General features: G+C 39.8%; 2 protein-coding genes across 6 annotated transcripts in view; both read left to right on the forward strand.

Annotated features, from left to right (window-relative positions):
* Window positions 1-21,139, forward strand: part of aldh6a1 (aldehyde dehydrogenase 6 family, member A1) — an 89,891-nt gene that overhangs the window by 19,401 nt on the left and 49,351 nt on the right. The gene's annotated exons all lie outside the window — the stretch shown is intronic.
* ttbk2a (tau tubulin kinase 2a) overlaps window positions 1-21,139 on the forward strand; it is a 28,599-nt gene that overhangs the window by 3,203 nt on the left and 4,257 nt on the right. For 4 of the 5 annotated variants that reach the window (XR_007424178.1, XM_049464014.1, XM_049464015.1 and 1 more), the window contains exons 2-16: window positions 834-981; window positions 4,251-4,398; window positions 6,737-6,810; window positions 7,134-7,274; window positions 7,609-7,713; window positions 8,271-8,336; window positions 8,579-8,671; window positions 8,765-8,890; window positions 9,185-9,342; window positions 10,025-10,226; window positions 10,317-10,528; window positions 11,465-12,014; window positions 14,153-14,467; window positions 17,622-18,463; window positions 18,579-19,013. Coding sequence is in view for 4 of the 5 variants with exons in the window: in XM_049464014.1 (XP_049319971.1) it covers window positions 913-981; window positions 4,251-4,398; window positions 6,737-6,810; window positions 7,134-7,274; window positions 7,609-7,713; window positions 8,271-8,336; window positions 8,579-8,671; window positions 8,765-8,890; window positions 9,185-9,342; window positions 10,025-10,226; window positions 10,317-10,528; window positions 11,465-12,014; window positions 14,153-14,467; window positions 17,622-18,463; window positions 18,579-19,013 (3,536 nt within the window). In the remaining variant the exon portion in view is untranslated. The remainder of the gene's footprint in view (window positions 1-833; window positions 982-4,250; window positions 4,399-6,736; window positions 6,811-7,133; window positions 7,275-7,608; window positions 7,714-8,270; window positions 8,337-8,578; window positions 8,672-8,764; window positions 8,891-9,184; window positions 9,343-10,024; window positions 10,227-10,316; window positions 10,529-11,464; window positions 12,015-14,152; window positions 14,468-17,621; window positions 18,464-18,578; window positions 19,014-21,139) is intronic. The other variant, XM_049464017.1, reaches the window with a different exon arrangement.

Raw genomic sequence — 21,139 nt, forward strand, 5'->3', positions numbered from 1 at the left:
CCACTCCTGTTTTAAGCCCTTTACTGTGGAAGACCAGTGTGAATTCTCACTGTTTGCTTGTTAAGAATTTAACATAATTCCGAGTGGCTTCATGTAAAATGTTATATTTAAAGGCCTGATGATAAGTTTGAGATTTTGGAATAAAATGCAGTTAAAAATGCAGGGAGCTGTAAAACAACATAGTCCTTTAAAATAGTCCTCACTATTACCATATCATAATGACATAAAACCTCAGTGTGGATTCACTGATAGGTTTGGGTATTAAACAAAATTAGAAAGGAAAAAAAAAAGAAGGAAGTTTTGTGCAGCTAAAGTGGTTCCTACTGGTTGCTATGGTTTTGCTAAATGCTTGCTTTGATATCCCAGGTGGATGCAGTGGTCACCAGTTTGGTTTCTATAAGGATGTTAAGGGCTTGGCAGATAAGTACAACACTGCAATAGTATTATATTATGCAGTGTTCATGATGTTCAGTGGTTGCTAGAATGTTGCTAGGTTGTTAACTGGCAGTTCCTGTGCTATGACCAGATGGTTGCAAATGTTGTTGCTGTGATACTGCTTGGGTTTATTTGCATCATTGTGACATAAGAAGGGCACCAACACATTTGCACACCATTCATTTACTCCATCAGATTAAATTGTATCTGGTATCTGCTGAATACCAATAATGGTATCTTTATAATGGACTTAACCAGACTTCAGTCCAATAGCTAAATACTTTTACTTATGAATGTTATATTAGTTACTGAATAATAAGCCTTGAAATTTATGTACAACTAATAGTTAAAGTGTTAATGGGTTTTAATTGACCAGTTGTGTTTGTGTTTGTTGTTAGGCAGCATAGGGCCCTAATGTCAGGCCCGAGCCCCAACTCCTGGACTTAAGGGCAGAGACGGGAGCAGTCCAGAGTCAGGATGAGTGCAGGACTGGAGCAGGCTGACATCCTGTCTGCAGCCGTGTTCGTCAAGGAACGATGGAAAGTGGTGAGTTTCTCTGCCTTTTTGTATTGTAGGATTTATGAATTTGACCCTGTAGTTTGTAAAGATTCAACAAACACTAGTACACGCGTGTAACTGTGGTATTATGATTGTGTATAAATGCCTGAGTGGTTTGGTAGTGGATGTTAATTTAATTTATAGTTTGCATAAAAATGTTTGACTCCACTAGGACTACATGATTTGGGCAAAATATCTAGTTTTGGTTTTTCCACAGAATGTCGCGATTGTGATTTAAATTGTGTTTATTTTTAATCCATTAAACCCTAAACCTGTAGTAGTGGTTAACATAACTATCAAATATAATTATAAACTTCTTTCCACATCTCTTCAAACCACACCCTGGCTCATTTTGCACGTCCTGTCATTCCCGCTGAGCATAAGAGTAAATATGAGCCCCAAGTAGAGCTGGGCGATATGTCCCAAAAAAAAAAAAAAAAATCCGATTTTCGATTTAAAATGATTCCCCCTACTAAAATCTCCTAAAAGTCTCTAGAAGTTGCTAAATGACGTCATTGCCTAATTTGCATAATACATGTTTTTAAAGCTGTAAAGGATTGACATTGTGAGAGATAGAAAAGTGAGTAAAAACACTCTAAATATGTTAGAAATGATACAAATAACAAATAACTTCTGTTGCTTTTTAAATAGGCAGTCACGTCTCAAAATAACTTTATTTTTACGTAAATTACATAAATCAGTTTTTTTTTTCCATGTTGTTAAATGTTATTATAAGAGCATTTTTTTATTTTATTATTATTATTATTTTTTTTTTTTAAGCTTTCTTAAGTTTTCTTTATTTTCAAGCCTATTAAACCTATGCGCGCGGGAGAGAGGGGCGGGGCTAAGCTTGGGGGAGCGTCGGTGGTGAAAATTAAAACTCATAGAAAATTGATTTTCATAAAAACACATCGTCCTTAACTGTAAATTCGAATGAATCTATAAAATTGATTAATTGCCCAGCTCTAGCCCCAAGACTACAAAAAACAATTAATTGATTAGCCTACACTCTTAACCCCTTGGCTAAAAAAATATGGGGTGCTGTGGAGTCACTGTTATACATGTCACTTGAAATCTTGAAGCCATCTCACAGTAAAGTTCTGAGCCTGAGTAACAAGCGTATCTTGATTAACTAATATCTTTCAGCATCATAGAACAAGAATTACATGAGTAGCTAGTTTTCAAGTTCATGCCTCCTCACTGCCAGAGCAGTTAGGTAATGAGTCGAGTACGCACCACTACTCAGCGAGCCACTGTCAGTACAAATGTACCCCAGCCTAAAGATGAGGCCACGTTCGTCCTGTGGAGGGGTAGGATAGACATTGCTCCCTTTTTCAGCTGAACAGCAGACTTCGCTGTTAAGTTAGCTTTAAACTCTGAGCATTGAAGCTCCTCGGTGGACTTAATAACTCCCTCTACTGAGCTCAGGTAAGTGGAGGTAGTCTATCGCTCTCAGCTACGCTGAGAGACAAACAAGAGGTCAGATTATATGTCCACCTCCCTTTTTGAAGCCAAGGGGTGTGGTGTCACGCCTGACTTTGTTTGTATTCAAAGTCTCTCATACATGCTACGCATGGGATTGACATCCACTGCCTAATCGCTCTGGCACTTCGGAGGCATGAGACAGAACTTTAATTTTTTTTTTGGTATCACCATAGCATAGAAATCAGTATCAGCATATACAATAAAGTGAATAAATGATAATGCAAGTTTTTATGAAAACGTATTGTAGAACAGGAGCATTTTTTATATTGGATTTCCAGTGTTTACCTGTGTAGGCTGTTTTTTTTATATACAGAAATTCAACTGTGATGGGTTCTTGCACTATTTTGGGAAAAAAAATCAAAATAGTGCAAGGACCCATCACAGTTGAATTTCTGTAAAAAAAACAGAGCCTACATAATACTTTAGTCATTATTTTACAAAAGCAACAATCATTGAGGAAGGGCTTAGGCAGATTTAGCCACTTTTTGTTACTGAATAATTTTAAGTATTCATTAATTAACAATAAATAATTTAACTAAACAATTTGTTTGTAGTTTAGGTATGTTATTTTCTAATTGTTTATAAAGGCTAATTACATGTAAACCATGTAATCTCTAAAATACATCCTCAACAATGTCTCTTAGACTACTTTAACAACATCCAGATCTTCATTTGTTTTGCACAGAGAAATTTATGTGTGATTTAAAACACAAAAGTACTTACTTTAGTCAGAGTCATTTTTGATGGGGCAGCCATTCTGTTTTAATTTAATTTGGTATAATTTAAGCCTTAATGTTTGAATAAGATGCATACATGCCATTTTACTATTTTTACTTGTTTTACAGCTTTTCTGTAGATGTTTGACATAAATAAAATCAAATGTTTGTTAGAAACGTTAGTCTGGCATCTTCTGTTAAAAACTAATTAAGTAGATATCAAACAATCATCAGACAATCAGTCATGTTCTTTTAAATTTGTATTTAATTTAAGGAGTGCATAATTTAAGTCAATTCAACACACTGGCACTGTTCACTGCCATTTATGGGTTCATTCCAAGCATGTGCATTCATTTTAGTCTAATATTACATAGTGTTTTTTTGTAATGTTGCGTGATCAGCTCGTATACAATGTATGACACAAACCTGCTATGAACAGCTTGTTTGTATTACAGGCCTTAAGTGTTTTTCTGGTAATGAAAGCCAGCAGTGACTTTTTCCTTTCGCTATTCACAGAGTTAGCAGTTAGCAAATGTGTGTGTGTGTGTGTGAGCTCACAGTGGCAGGCTGTGCTCTACTCCACTCTCAGTTCACAGTATGTCTGTTTGTGAATAGTATAGTCTGATCAGCGACCCTGTTCTTGCACTGTGGTCTGATTGTGTTGTGAGGTCAGCGCTGCATGGTTTCCTGAGGTTGTGTGTTGCGTATAGTGCTGCAGTGATATGGTCAGTGCTAATCCCCAGAGCACAGCTCTCGGGAGGGGGCAGGGAGCTGGCAGGAAATGACAATGTGTTTGCATGTGTGTAGTACAGTGGTACACAAACGCCGTTACTTTACAAAAAGTAGATCAAACATAATCTAGATAATTGGATATGTTTAATATGAATAAAATATAAATACAAAATAAAGATCAGAATGAATGTGTAAAGTGTAAAATTGGCATGCCGTATGCCGTAAATGGGGAGCAGAATCCAGTTTTACTCCTCAGACAGAAGTGCTGAACTGACTCACCACATTGCTTATCTGTCTCACTCGTCTATCAATTTCTTTTTTTAGCTGAAGAAAATCGGTGGCGGGGGCTTTGGGGAGATCTACGAGGCGCTAGACCTGCTGACCCGGAGCAGCATTGCACTTAAAGTGGAGTCAGCCCAGCAACCCAAGCAGGTGCTGAAGATGGAGGTGGCTGTGCTGAAAAAACTACAGGGTGAGTATTGTTTAAAAACATCACTGTAAATATAAAGATAGGGAGTTTGGGTATCTAAAAAATTAACAGTGATATCTTATTTTTTTTCCATATATATATATATATATATGAACCACAATATTTCTCACATTTTCCAAATATAAATACAGTGCTAGCCGGGGTTAGCAGCAGGCTACTGGCTGAAAATACTCATCGCTGAATGGTGAAAGAGCTAGTGCTTAGTGCGGTTAAACTTAAATGCTAAAGAACTGAACAGAAACTCCTCTATAATGCTGTATAAACTTCAAAGAATCCGATTCTACTGACAACACTGTATGTTATCAGGGGTTGAACTTAAAGTTTATTAGTGCTTAATAATTATTAATCATCATTATTATTATTTTAGAGTATTTTTTTTTTTACATTTTTATTGTATTTCTATTGTTTATTATTTATGTTTTTATTGCAATTTTATTTCACTAAAGTGGGAAAAGTTCTGTACCATTAAAGACCATTAAGTGGGGTGTGCAAAAATGCAATAGCTTATTTTATTATGATACAAAATATTTTTTTTGGATGTCTTTAGGGTTTAAAGAACAGAGAGAGATGGTTTCATTTCAAAGAGTGTAATTAATTTTAGGATTTAGACCAACACATTTAGATTAAACATCATTACAGATCACAGATTTTAGTTTTGCAAATCTGGTATTTTAATGCATTTTCCATATAAAATGTTTTAATGAGTTGTGTATTATGTCTTTTAGTATTATTGTAGAATCACCATCAAACTGCTGTAGATATGTGTGAGGTTTGTGTGTGTTTTAGTGTGTTTGGGCCTGTAAAAGGGGTTGAAATCACACTCTCCTGATGTTTCTAACTGGGCAACGAATCAACAGTCCAATAAACAGAGCTTTTTAGGGGACCTTCACCTCGCCTGCCACTGTCAGACCCCCACTCTCCACTTTCCTCTCTTCTCTGCCCTGTGGAAAATCAATGTATATGGATCATGTTTGCTTTGTAATGGCCTGGCCCTTGGAGCCGTGTGGTTGTATCGCTTTTTGAGGGAAAAGGAGTGTAACCGGAGCTCTGCTCCCTTCACAAACCTGTTTCTGAGCAAGAGAGACATTAGTAAAACGCAGAGGCTTGGAAACGGCCTGTGGTGACGCATGAAACAAAGAAAACTTGCAGTCCTTTTTCATTTATACAACATTATACATAAAAACAGCATGACATTTTTTGTTAAGTAGAGGTAGAGGTGGTGCTGATCTGTGCTAAGAGCAGCATGTATACATTTAGACACACAGAGTGTGTGTGTTTGTGGGCTGCTGTATGTGTCCAGATTGTGGGGAAGAGGCCAGGTCCCTAGAGGCGAGTTTCCTGAAAACGATCAGTCTTAGCAAATAAAGATCCAGCTAACGAAGTATGTAAGAGAAAAACAAGCCAGTTTGCTAATTGTTTCGTGAATAGAAACAAATAAGTAGTCTTTGTTGACTTCTCCCTCAAAACAGCCCACTAGACAATGATTAAACATCAATATAAGAAATGCAGAACACATTTACACACTTAAAAGTGAGTGGATCCCTGGCTTTTAGGTGCTGAACTGCAGGCACAGTATTCACTGTTAATAACGAATAGATCAGGTAACGAATAGATCCTTTATGAGCTTATATAATACTTTAGTAACTAAAGTTTTGAAAAATGTTTGTTGATTAACCCTTTGAACCCCAGCCTATTTTGGTGTGTTTTTTCTCTGTTTTTGTCGGAGAAAAAACACAAGGTATAACAGTTATATTAGGAGACAGCTACTACTATAATTTTTCTTTATATCAGAAGACACTGAGCTGCTCAAAAATGTCATCACTTGCGATGTAAATGCTTCCAGAATTTGTAAATCTTCATGGGATTGATCATGTTTTGATCTAAATTTTACCCAGCGCCTCTTTTTTAAACATATTTTTATTCACAAACCAAGTTTTATTCACAAACCAGTTTTCTTTCCAGTAATGTTTAGATTAGAGTGTATATTAGTTGAAAGTATAAGGAGTTTGGATGTTGCAGAAGGGGTACGATTTTTGGACGCAATTTGCGTCAGTGGGGTTCTAAGGGTTAGCAAACATTTTTAAGCCTCAGTTAACAAAGTAGCCTTAATATTATGATGCTTTTGGAAACTTAGCACTGGATCTTGAGTGGATGAGTGTTGGTGAAAAGCAAAAGCCTACAGTCAAAAGAAAAACATGTATAGAAGTCTTTAAAGTTTTATTATTATTATGAACATAAAATAAAAAATTTTTGTGCCACTGCCCAACACATTGTATCTGAACAATGCCAGCTTAGTGAATCTTATTTTTCTTCTTCTCAGGTAAGGACCATGTGTGCCGTTTTGTGGGATGTGGTCGCAATGATCGCTTCAACTATGTTGTAATGGAACTTCAGGTACGTGTTTTTTTTTTTTTTTTTTTTTTCCCCAGATACATTTTCTCTTCACTGTGTTCCTAGGCCTAGGTTCACCCTAAGGTTTCCCTTTGCATTATTTTAAGTATTTAAGTATGATTGACAGTAATGACATGCAATGTCAGTCATAAATCACCAAAACAATGCCATAGAGAGAATGGTAATTGATATTGCCTGGTAATAAATACTGGCCTTACAGTGCTCTACTCGCTTTAGCAATTTCAATCATAAGCAATTGCACAGTAATCAGAAAACCATAAGTTGCGCTACATGTGATCTTATCTGGAGCTCTTGGGCTTTTCTAGGGTCGTAATTTGGCGGACTTGAGGAGGAGTATGAACCGTGGGACATTCACCGTCAGCACTACACTCAGACTGGGCCGGCAGATACTGGAGGCCATTGAGAGCATTCATGCGGTCGGATTTCTGCACCGTGACATCAAACCGGTGAGCCAGCACTACTCCCTGACAACCTGTTGCCCTTCTGAAAGCAAGAAACTCAACTCTGCATGTCTTGCAAAATTAAATTGACATTTTAATCAATGTTCATAGCAAACAGCGACTCATTTTGTGTTGTACTCTGCATCACACCCACTGTTCCGATGCATAAAAATTAACTGTTATATTTTATTATATTATATTTTATGCAGATATGTTTCCATACCATGACTATTTTTGTAAAATGCGCTTTTAAAACATTGCATCATATTGCCTTGTGAATAGAGTGCCGGTATTATGGTGATTTGTGCTTGTCTTAGCCAGTTTATTCTTAATGTTTCAGTCCAATTTTGCCATGGGCCGCTTCCCCAGCACTTGTCGGACCTGCTATATGCTGGACTTTGGTTTGGCTCGCCAGTTCACAAACTCCTGCCAAGAAGTTAGACCGGTCAGTGTCCCTACATTCTGTAACCAAGTGTGTGTATGTGTGTGTTCTTTATGACAGCTATTAGTATCTGTCAGCATTTAGTAGATCATTAAGTAGATATTTCATCTTAAAGCAACAGTTACCATAAAAAAAGTAACATTTCTAACAACCATTATGTTACGTGTAAAGTTAAAGTATCAAATCGTGAGCATGTAGCTTAGCTTTGGGCAACACATTCAATGCACTCAGATCACTGCTTATTTACATAAAGTTTGCACTGTCAGAAAGAGCCCAGTGGGGTGATACAGGGTGTGTTTGAACTGTTTTCATGTATTAGTTAAATGTGTACGTGTGTGCCTTTTGTCACAATTAGGATACTATGGCACATTCTATTTAGGGTAAATTATCACAAAAATATATGAAGGAAAAAGGACTTATTAAGTAATGTTAAATAGTTTTCAGTAATCTCACACAGTTTGCTGACACCGTGTAACTCACTGTTGTCTATGAAATAAACAAATGTACATCTTCTCTTTCATGACGTCCACTATAATATTCTTTTATGTTCTGTATGTTAGCCTCGTCCCGTGGCTGGATTTAGAGGCACAGTACGATATGCTTCTGTCAATGCCCACAAGAACAAGGTAACTACCCACCTGCACCACCTCTCTTTATCACTTTTGTAATTAGGTGCCAGCCCACTTGAATTTGATACTTTAGAAAATATGCAATTTTGTTTGTTGTTTAAAACGGACAGTATCAATCAAATTCAGCTACAGCATTAAAAAATCACGTTTATAAAAGGAGTAGAGTACCAGTATATTAAAGACATGGCTGCTTTTTGTTATTACATGTAAATGTGTTAACTGTAATCTTGATGTTACAGGAAATGGGTCGACATGATGATCTATGGTCTCTGTTCTACATGCTGGTAGAGTTCTTGGTTGGCCAGTTGCCTTGGAGGAAGATCAAAGATAAAGTGGGTGCTGCACTGAAATTAGAGACGAGAGTCAGTATAAAAGCTATAAATCTACATGTACAGTTGATAATGATGTGTGTGTTTATTCATTAGGAGCACGTGGGGAAGCTGAAGGAGACATATGACCATCGGCTCATGCTGAAGCATTTGCCCCCTGAGTTCAGTGTCTTCCTGGAACACATTAGCAGCTTAGATTACTTTACCAAACCGGACTATCAGGTGACATTTATGAGTCATACATGTACAATATGTTATAACACTAGATTCATTTGTGTGTTTTTATGAGTTCTTTGTAGTGACAGTCTGCAAAGTATGGCTCTTTTTATGTGTATAATATAAGTGCCTTATGTGTTTGTCTCTTTTATAGGATCTGCTTAGTACTCTAATTACGTTAAACGGGACATAATAGATCTTTATTCAAAACATTGTACATCTTTGTCATGTTTTTTTTATTTATATTTATTTAGGAGCTCACACCCAGACTTATTCTGTAATTTTGATCTTTTGTTGTAGCTTTTGATGACTGTTTTTGAGAACAGTATGAAAACCTATAATGTGGTGGAGAATGACCCATACGACTGGGAGAGAACAGGCACGGATGGTTCCCTGAGCTTAAACACAGCAGTCAACACACCTCAGCATTATACACGCCTCACACCCGCTCAAATGGGGTAAGTAGTACTTTCGTGTGTAGGTAGTTCAATCTAAAAGCAGTAATGGACTATGCTTACTGAAATTGTATTTCTTTTTAGCCACATTAGCAGTGTTTATTAGTATAACTGTATAACTGCATCTTGAAAGTGACTTTTAAAGTTTTTACCTAGACATGAAAATCCATAAGTAGTGAGAAAGGTGACAAACCACTGCAGCGTCTTTAATGGCATCGTTACTGGGGGAAAAAAAATAATAATAACAGGAGTTACTAAGTTCTGGTGTGCTCTGAGGTTCAGTTCACTGTGTTTAAAATAATCGTAAATTTATACCAAGAGCCTGCAGTTGAGATGATTTGAGGCAGTCTAAAAACATTATCCGTTACCAATTTAAACAGTGTTGAGTTTTTGGACCCCAATAATCATCACTTGCGATGTGATTTGAAAAGAGGTGCTCAACTCTATTCTGTTGGCAGTAGACGGTATGCAGTAGGTATTTCGTAATTAAGCCTGCGGATTGTGCTTATTGATTGGAATTGGTTTCCATAAATTGTTAGTTAGATTAGATTAAGATTTATTTATTTTTCATTGCAAAACTAAAGAAGCATTAAACATGGCATTTACATTAATTTGATTAACTATCCTATGTTTAAAAACCTAGTGTATTCATGTGAAAAGTCACACTTGGCTTTCTCTGCTCCAGCATGGCCAATGCCTCTCTGGTGCATGGAGATCTTCAGAAGGAGAACACGGATGAAGTCCTACAGGACGAGCAGCTGAGTGACGGAGACAACAACGCTGCCCCAGAGCGTCTGCCAGATTCTCCAAACCTGCCAGTGAGAAACCAGGAAGTCGATGTGTGGGAGGATTTGAACCGCAATCGTATCCGCCACACTGGTTGGAAGGTACTATCTGTTAGCTGTAGGTGATCACAGTCAGTATTCCTTCAGTCGAGTTATTTGGATAAATTGATTAATTGTGCTGTGGACCTGCAGGGACCCACTGAAGAGGAACACAGTAACCAGGGCTGTCCGAGTCCGCACGGCGGTCCCAGCTTGGGCTCTCCTGTACGGGTGCGTTCTGAGGTGACCCCCTCAGACAGAGATGCTCCTCTTTTAAGAAAACTGCGTAACATCCACAGCTTTGAGCTGGAGAAGAGGCTAACCCTAGAGACCAAGCCCAGCACAGAGCGTTTTGTAGAGGCATGGTAAGTGCTCAGAGAGTATGAGAAACAGTTCATTACTTTATACACAGTTTTAAAATATTCAGTTTATAAACTTTTTTAGGGTTTTAGGAATTTGCTTACTGAAAGTTAGTTATCAAATCTAACATGTTAAATCTTGATCAGAAAGTTCTGTATTTTGTATTCTAGCTGATAAAATAATGACAGCTTCCTGTGAACACATGTCATTGTGCTTCTGACATATGGTAGCCTTATTTTTTAAAATTCCACCACCCCACCACTGCACAGTACTTTTTACACTTTGGTGCCTCGTGTTGACAAGGTATGTTCGGATCAAATCTGAGTGGTCAGTTTTGAATCCAATACATTATATCAAATACATTATATGTCCAAATGTTTGTAGACACTTGTATCATCAGTGTGGTACTCACTGACACAGATGTGCAAATGCATTGTGGATTTGGGGGTTAAGTGGGGTTGTAATTGTCTAACATCACAAAAGCTCTTGTTACTGAAGCCTTACACTTACTCTAAAATTTAGACGAAAGCCTTCTCTGGACAGAAGTCCAACTTTATTACTTTTGAATTGATATTAAGCAGGTGTCCCAATACTTTTGCCTAGGCATTTCCCAATCCAATTTTTTTTGCCTCCCTAATTTCATCCAAATATGTTAATTCAGACAGCTGCCCATTGCCAATTCCATCCAATGCTTGTGTCCTTGTCTAGGGTTGTTTGAAAAAAAAATTGAATTCCTTGCTGCAGCAGCTACGTCTATGTTATTGGTGCATAGGGAACAGCAGAGGATTCAAATTTCAAAAGCTGATACCTTCTGGATCTGTCCCAATACCTAGTCACTGGATTGGATTGGGACGTTCCAACTTTTGTCTGTGTAGTGTATCTTGATAAAATGGTGGTGGTGCAAAAATAAAAAAACATCTTATCTCTGTGTGCTTTTACAGTGCAGGGAAGCAGTTACCCGGGTCAGCACCAGAGAAGGAGAGCGTTGTGGGTGGGGTTCCACCATCTGTACCTGCTACTGCTATTAAAGGCGAGCGAGTGTGGCACTATGATGAGGAACTTCTTTCCTCGCCTAAACCCGCCTCCCCGGGCTCTCCGGAGCAAGGTGACGGAGCAGCCAGCAGTGGTTTTGTGGCTCTGAACCTCAGTTCAGGCCGACAGGATGTGGATTCACGGGATTGGGTGATGGTGGATCGCGCTTCTGAGCTGCAGGACTTTCGCGAGGGGGGCGGCAGCAGCCCTGGACCTGAGGCCAAACTAACCAGCAGCCCCTCAGAGGAGCCAGAGGAGGAACCTGAGGTACTGCAGCCAATGGATGAGTCTCCGGATAAGGACAAGACCACCCCCAGCCTCGGCCAGGCCCCTGTGGTAACTTCACTGGCACCTCCCAGAGTGGAGGGGCTGGAACTGAGCGTGGGGCCTGCAGGCGGCCTGCCCCCGGTCACCCCCACCAGCCCTGCTGAAGCACTGGCGGAGGGAGCACTCACACAGGTAAAAAAGATATTGTAATTCAAGCTTTCCACTAAGTATATATCACAGTGTCGACATCAGAATCTCATGCAGGCTTGTGTGTTGTCCTTTAAACGCTGCTTTGCTTGACTTTTGCCTGTTTTGTGCCTTTAGTAGAAGCTTTGCCATTCACGTTTTTGGAAATTAAGAAGTTATTAAAATCCATTTAAAATATTAACAGAACCCTCTGAATTTTATAACCTTTGATAAATGTGTGTATTTGCACCTATTTTGATGGGTCTGGACATTTAGAATTTTCAGTTTTGTACCTGCAAAATAGCGGGTATGAATATAGCTGCAAACCATGGTCCAGACCAATGGATCAGAATTATGTCAGATCAAAAGAGACTGCATTGTTCCAGATCAACTAAGCCATGTTCTGGTTCGTTTGCAATGTGAATGCAATTACTAGAATCTTCAATAGGTGAAATATATGCAGCAATATCGGTACAAAACACATATGCTTGTGCAACTGTAACTGTATCTACTGTAACTGTAGATTAAACCTTATTCATAGACCGAGATTCAAGGAATCTGATGATTATCAGTAATTCTGCTTCTTGCTACACATGTACAAGAAGAGGAGTTGAATATTGTCAGAAATTGTCAAGAGGCAGAAATAAGCACAGCAGCTAAAAAGGCAATGCACAAAAATTCTCAACATCCTAAAAACCAGAGTCAGTGTCTCGTATAGGGAGATGCAGGTCACGTAAGTTTACTAAACCAGCTGCAACACTCCTGCTCTCCAAAGTGCTGCTGTGCTGAAATGCTCAGTGTCTTGCTTTACACACATTATCAAGCCCTCCAGGCTGCTGCTGCTGCTCTCAGAGGACTGCTTGCACATCAGCCATGCCAATGTGAGCACATCCCTTTAGTCTGTGTGATGTAAGCTTGCAGTAGTGAGCTCACCTGATCCCAGGCTTGGCACGTTACCTGAGCTTCTGTCCTCACAGGCCAGGTCAAGTCATAGTGTGACTCAGGCTTTGAAAGCAGCATTCTAGCAGGGCTAGGTATTGCCAGTTAGCTCATTAAACATGACTTGACACATGTGATGTGTCACAAAAACGACCAGTAAAAATAACATCCTTATCTCCGCTTAAATAATTTGATGGCAGATGGCTTTTGTGACCTGCAAAATGAAAAAAGAAAAACACTGTCCAATTTTGTTTATGTATATGACTGAGGTACTTAGAACCTATAGGATGTCACCATGTTCCAGGTTTTTTTTTTTTTTTTGGTCTTGGACTAAACTGCAATATCAGTGATACTTAAAAAAAATTCCATTTAATCTGGGCATTTAAAAAAATGACTGCTTTTTAACACAGATATTTAATCTTTGTACACCTCTGTCCAGAAAAGCAAAGCAAAACTGGCCTAAAACTATGTTCCCCTTGCAGTTTTTTTAAGTGAAACTTTTTTAAACTTGTTTTAAACATTTTCACACATAGAAATATAGTAACTAAATGTGACCTGCAATGATTAGTTGGTTATACATTTTAGGTTATCTCAGATCCCGGGGGTTTTAATGAAATGTATGTTACTACAGCCTGATTTTAAGTTTAATAACAACTTATGCTCACACCATCCTTCACTACTCCTCAAAGGTAATGAAATGATATCAACAAGAAATCCACAGCTAATTGCTTTTGTAAACATATTTGATTAGTATTGTCAAAAAGGACACACATTACATTACTTTACATTATAGCATTTTTCTGAAAATTAACTCCTACAAAGAAGAGCCAAAACTGAAAGATGTGTAATATCTGTTTTCTGATCCAGGCAGCCATTTGTATTTGTGGTTTGGTTGGCAAAAAAAATACACACAATAAGGACAGAAGTTCTGGGATAACTTCTCATTCATTATTTCTTTGGAAATCAAGTGTAATTTTTCTAATGTCCAGGGAACGTTTTCTCCACAGTCTCTACAGTAGGAAGAGTGTTCTACACTCAAACAGCACACACTAATCTTAACTTGTATTCCACCTCTACCTCCTTTCCTGTCCCACAAACACTTTCTACCGCCCATCCATATCTTATTTCCCCTTCCCTTTCACCTTCACACCTCCCTCTTATCCATTCTCCTCCACTGCTTCCTCCTCCTCCACCTCCTCTCGCAGTTTCCCACCTCCCCCCCGTCTTTACCGGAGGAGGTGCTGGTCCGGACCGGCAGCCCATTGCTCCTGCGCTCCCCCAGTCCTCACACCGCCCCCACCACGCTGTCGGACCCCCTGCAGCAGCGCTCTCTACCGGCCTTGCGCCGCAGCCAGTCCGCAGACCACCACCACCCTTCCTCTTCCTCCTCCTCGTGCCACGCCTCTCAGCCCCATGCTGCCCGCTCTCCCGGCCACAGGAAGCTGCCGGCCATCCCGCCAGGTGCCGCACATGCCAAGTTCCCTTCAGTCATACGCATCACCCGCGCCCAGCTGCAGCAGGTACACCCGCTTCCCCGCCGTCCCTCCACCAAACCCCTGACACACTCACAAACTCCCTTCAAACTCCTTCCGTCCTGTTTTTCCTCCTCCTCCTGGCTCTCAAACCTGTTTTTCTTTGATTTTGGATTATGGCATAAAGTTGTTTTAGATACTCTGTTTTTTGAAGGCTCCTTCTACTCAGGAAACCCTAAGAGGATTGCATAGGTGACCTGTGCATGCTTGAATGTGGGTCTTTGTCATAATCATTTTTTCAGTGTAGATGGGGCATTTAAGGGAAATTAAAATGGTGAATTGTTTGAATGCATAACTACTAACTAAATTTTAGTATAAAAATAACTTACAGTTGTAGCCAAAACTTTGCTCATCTTTCACACGGATGTCATGGCAATATTGGGCTTCTGAATATTTCTTTGAACTTCTGGCGCAGCAATCTAGCTGATGGCTTAAGGTTAAACTGAACTAGAGTGGACCTCAGGTCTTCCTTAATGATACAGCCTGAACATTTAGTACAATGCTCAGAAGGCTTTTTGGCTCTTTGTCATTATGTCAGCTGTTAACTGTGGAGCCTGAATGTGATGTTTTTTTATTTTAAGTCAGTTGTGATGCAATACGGATGTCGTTTAATTTTATAAATTTTCTCCCCAAATTAACTAAGAAAATGAATCCACCCATTTACTAGTACTCCACCATCATTGCATCATACCTGATGCTAGAAGGATGAGGACGAGTACATGCCGGCTTCTTTGATACACGTGAAGTCAGCTACTTTTTTTTTAAAGGCATCACTGGGAAGCCAAAGTGCTCAGGAAAAAAACCCCATTGGATTCCCAGCTGCATCAGCCAACTAACACCTGTGTCTGCTCGCATCACGTTAGGAGTACTGAGGGGAAAGAGTGACATCTAGCCACCCAAAGAGAGCATAGCTATTTCTTTCTTGTCAAAGCAACATGACCCTGGATTTGAACTGATGATTGTCAGTGTCTTCTTGTCGGCAGTAAAATACATTTTTTGATATCACTGGGCATTCCAAAGATGTTCCTGATTTGTTTGAATCTGCAGTCATCCTTCTGAGATCTGAACTGAGCTCCTTCGAAAGCTTTCCTTTTGTTTTGTGTGTTGGCCAATTTGAAGAGTTCTGTCAATGAACCCTCAAAAAGCTACAAGCTGTAGTCAGGTATGATCACCAACAGGAACTTAAAACCATGGCAAGTTACAAGTTGTTTGTGATTTAAAAAAAAAAAATTGTTGTCAAATTAGACTTGCAAACACTGTAAATACAATATTGCCGTGATGTTTATGTCCATGATGAGTGCATGTTAACTTTCAGCCACAACTGTACATATATATATATATATATATATATATATATATATATATATATATATATATATATATATATATATAATATTTAATTACGTTAAAATATGATCCTGCTCTGTCTTGCCAATTCATAACATCCTTGTTATTTGTGCTCCTAGACTTCGCTTTGCTTCTCATTGTGGTGCATGCTGTTTTTTGGTGTTTCATTGGTCTATTCATTGCATATGCATTCACATAGGCGTAGGAACCGGGGGGGATGGGTGGGACAATATTAGAAATAGGTGGATTTGTCCCCCCCAAAAATGAAATCAGTTCGCTCACATCAGCCGTAATATTAATGAGGAGACAGACCGGACCAATCGGAGGAGGAGAGTCAGTTTGCTGTTGGGGAAGCCCCGCCCCCTCGCTGTGAGATTTAGCAGCGGGATCGGGCTGCAGCCGCTTCAGCTGATTTTAAAACAGATCTGGATATACGGAGATTTTTCTAACAGAAAGGTAACGATAGGCTAACCACGTAAACTGTGATGATATGTTTCTGATAACTGGTTAAAAATACACGTCTCTGAATCAAAACACACAGTTTAAACCCACTGTGATTAATAAACTGCAGCTGTGTTAGTGAGTTAGTTTAACTTAAATTAATTAGATAGGGAGTCAGGGTTAAAGAAAAAAATATATATATGTAATGTTCAACTTGACCTGTACCTGATCAGCTAATCACTATTTCATTTTCAAACTGTTTATTAATTTAGGATTGCAGGACTTAGTGTGAGCTATAATGAACGAAAATGAATTTAACTAACTAGTTAACTAGAAGCTACATGTAGTGGATAGCCAGGATTTAGTACAGTACTTTATGTTTGTAGTTTAAAGCAGTTTCTTAACCCTGATCACTGCCCTAAATCTGTGTTTTCCACCTGATCAGCTAATAAACAGTCATTTACTGAGTTTACCTGTTAAAATCCTTTAGCCCCCTATGGAGCCTAAATTAATCATGTAAATCCAGCAGTGTATTAGACACATCATACCACCACTTTATTAAATGCCTTTAAAGCAGAGGAAGCTCAAGAACATGCAGAACAGTGTTAATATGCAGTAGAATATGTAAGAACAGGGTTGAGAAATACTGCTGTAACGTGACTTCTGTTCATTTGTATTTCACAGTAAGACCACATGTCCTGACGTTTATAAAAATCTCTATGTAACTTAAAGTTACATTCTTTTACATAAAAGGACACCATCTTAAGAAGAGCTCTCAGTAGAAAAAAAAATAAAAGCGCAGGAGAAAATGTAAATATATGACAGAATTGACATGCCAGTACATAATAATAATAATAATAATAATAATAATAATAATAATAATAATAACCAAATCTGTTATATTATTTTAAATATTAGGTGATAACTGATCATTTTTGTTATATGTATATAATTCAGACATTGCATGCATATTTTTTTCTAACAACAGTAACTGTAACGTGGAGTACCCTGTTTAGGTTGTAAAATCACCTTATAATAATAATTTACTTTTAATTTAAAGTAATTTCCACAAATGTTGTTCTAGGAAACTATAGGGTGGGCTTGGGTTCATATTGGCAAATGTGTCCCCCCCAATATCAAGCCCGCTCCTACGCCCTTGTGCATTCATATGTATGAAACAGTCATAGGCCAATGTGTAGAGCTCCATATGCAAATTGAGATTCTCGTCTCGTCGCAACAAACATGTTACTAATAATTTTCTTCCTTTTTCTCTACTTTCCTTCCTTTCTTCAGCTTCCCCATCAGGATAACCCTCTCCTACATTACTAATACTAATACTGTCTCTCTCTTTTAGCTGACAGCTCAGCGTCCCTCTGGGCTCTCCTCCCAGTCTGACAGCGCGCCACAGTGCCCTCTGCAGGAGAAGCGTGATAATGCAGATGCTTTGCCACAGGACATTATGGCAGATGTCCACTCCCCTCAGGAGCAGCTTCCTCTGCATCCTGCCAGCCCCTCCGGTGCTGGGGCACAGCCACTGACAAATGGGGACAAAGCTCCACAAGTGCCCAGCCCAGTGCCAAGCCTGGAAACACCACCCCACTCTCCCCGAAGCCCAGTGCTGATCAATGCGGCCACTACTGACGGCCCCCAGAATGGGCCACTTTGTGAGGTGAAGGACCCTGACAGGGACTCTGGCTGCCCGGATGGCTCCATGGAGCGCAATCAGTTAATGCTTCTGGAAGAGAATGGATCCAAGCCCCCTGCCCAAAGCTCCAGCCCTGCTCCCAGTCGCCGGCACAGCCGCATTCCTGTGCTGGAGCCCTCCAGCCTTCTGCAGGATGTGACTCCAGGCTCTGCTAAAGAGAAGCTGTTGCAGAAGAGAGCCCAACACTTACCTGCCTCTCCATGTGCCTCGCCATCGCTCTCCTCCGACAGGCGGGCCATCCTTGCAAACGTCCAGCGTGACCCTCTTTCCTCTGCGTCTGACCGCTCGCAGGATGACGAGTCCTTCCTCGGCTCTCGATCAGACCGTCAGGGTGATGACGCCCCGTCACTGTCCTCCTCTTCCAGTCCGTTGTCCCGCAAGAGTAAGATACCCCGGCCCGTGAACCCTGTGACTTCCCAGGAGGCGCTGGCAGCCCAGTTCATGCCCCGTCCTCCGCCTGGCAAACCCAACCGTACTGTTGTGGATGGCAGGTAAGCAACAATGTCTCTTTTTTGAAAGTGTTGAACACCTACAAACAAGTGTAATAATTATTGTGTAGCCATTTGTATTCAAGCCTGGATTGGTTCGATTTCCCGTTCTCCCCAGGTTCCGGAGGTACCGGTTCCGCACAGGCAGCACCAGTGACTCGGACCTGCTGACTTGTCTTGCGCAGCTGATGCAGAATGGCTCGGGACGTGCCTCCTCCCCCCACAGCCGTGGCGCTCAGCCCACAGGCCCCAGGGTGGTGTGTGTTGGTACCTCAGCAGCTTCCCACCACCATCATCATCACCACCACCATCACCACCACCACCAACGCAGTTCCAGCGCCTCACCCCGCAGCTGCTCATCCCTGCAGCGCTCCGGCAGCTCTTCGCCATCTCGCCACGAGCCCCGTCCCACCTGTGCAGGGCGCAGCCGCTCGCCCCCCAGCTGCTCCGGCTCTACATCCACACGTCGCTCACACAATCACACACCCTTGCACTCGCCCCGAGCCAAAGCTTGCGGCCGTGAGTCCAAGTGTTCCAGCAAGCTAAGTAGATAGTAAGTAACTAAGTAGTCACCTATCCCTTTTCCCCATACCCCGAGCGGACCAGCAGAGGAAGGAAAAGCTACCAGTTAATCCTTAAGTTTACTTTTGCTCCTGTAAGAATATATAGCTGACAAAGTAAATACAGGATTGTGTAGAATGTGCTTGGCTTACCTAAGACTTCTGCACAGGTCTGTATTACATATACAGTATGCTGTCTTGCTGCTGCAGCTCTACAGTATTCTGCTCATTAGTTTTGCAGCTTCTCACGGTAAAAATACCCCTGCCATGCATGGTTTAAAGTCTTTCTAGCCCTTAACACACATGCTTCAACACAAACAGAGCTTGTTGCGTAGCTCCTTTGTTGTGTCAGGTGTGTAGGAGCAGAGAAAACTCCAAAATGACAAAGACAGGAAACACTGAGTTGTTTCCAACTTGCATCAACAGGTGTTTCATGTCAGGATCATATTCAGATGTACTCTGTCAGAATACCATTTATACTTTCCACTAAAGTGCTTTCCATATGAGAACACACCAACACCTTACATTGTTTCTGTTTTACTTCTGGTAACCTTCAGAGAAAATGGAAACTTGTTACTTCCAGTGTATTAAATACTGTGAAATATCAGAAAAAAAAACAGTTTAAAACTTGGCAACAAAATCAGTTAAAAGAGACAGGCAGTTGTGCTCTCAACTGCTTATGTTACAGCATTTCATTTACCCTTAATTTAAATGTAGTCAAAATCTAATCACATTCCTGTGTGTGATTACATCTCACACATCTCTGAACTCGATCCACTCCCTGAAATTCCATGTTGTTGCATAGTGTAAACAGCAAAATTGACTTTTAAGGTTAATAAGGTTACGTTCACACAGCAGGTAAAAGTGGCCCTCATTCGATCTTGTATGCACTATGTATGCTATGTGACTTCAGTGTAAATTTGGGCTACTTTAATATGTAGTATTAAAGTCTGATACATATACGATTTGTGGCAACACAACTAGATCAGAATTCATGCAAATTTTTCACCAGGAAGATGTGCAAAAAAAACTGTGAGAGGAACAGAAAATTTATGTAGTAGACGAAGGTGAATATGGCTTTAACTGTCTGGATATTGAGGTAACAGACCTCGTAGATTTTAAATTAATGTCTCCCAGTGTGTCTAATAAAATGGCCAAACGGCTGCAGCATCAAAAGGAAAAGAAGAGGCATAAAAATAAATTTTATAGGAAGGACTGACTATCTGTGGCTAAGTAATGTGTCCTTTCAGCCTGAATTCATTCATAGCTCTTGAGATTCTGACAAAGATCACAGTAAAACTTCATGCAAAGCAATGCTGTTTTTTTAGAGACAATTACAAAGTGCAGTTCAGACGAGTTACAAGTGTGGGTCACATTAAAAAGATTGCAGAAACAAATCGGATGTGGGCCGCTTTCTGCTGTGTAGACGTAGCCTGGAAGTCTCACCTCTCTGCTTTCCCACCTCCAATATTCTGTTGGCAGCACTCTTGGTCCCACTTTATATTAAGTTCCTCTAATAACTGTATAATTTCACATTATTATCTAAAGTAATAATAATGAAACTACTGGGTTATATTTAAGTGTATCTCAATATCTGTAACAGGTAAAGCAACTTATCATATAAATACAATTACCCTTTATTAATCATGGATAAATACCCACATAAGAGAGAATATGCTGTTTCAGCAATTTACAGGATACACTTGTGTTTCTATTGGAGAATACATGTGTCCATTTATTACAGAAGCTGTACTTCATCAGTGCATCTTTAACACTAAATATTTCACTAGTAGTTACACTGTTATTGCAGGGATTATTATTATGTAACAGTTATTCAAGAGAAACTTGCTATAAAGTGGGATGACACTGTTTATTCTTGAAATGTTGGCTTTCTATAGCAGTTAAAAGTTAAAAGTTGCTGTTGTTGCTCTAGGTTCTTATCAAAATGGCCAGTTTATTTATTGTTTATTTTTTGTTTGTAGTTCTTTTGTCTTTTCATGCAGCTAGAGTCCTGATACAGATGTCTGTGTATTCATGAGGTGCATGGGTTTGTGTGTTTGCATCGAGCTCTGAAAAACCTGTAATATAGTATTTATTGAAATTATTTATTTGGGCTTGA

The sequence above is a fragment of the Astyanax mexicanus genome, chromosome 14 (assembly GCF_023375975.1).
Source record: "Astyanax mexicanus isolate ESR-SI-001 chromosome 14, AstMex3_surface, whole genome shotgun sequence".
NCBI lineage: Eukaryota > Metazoa > Chordata > Actinopteri > Characiformes > Acestrorhamphidae > Astyanax > Astyanax mexicanus.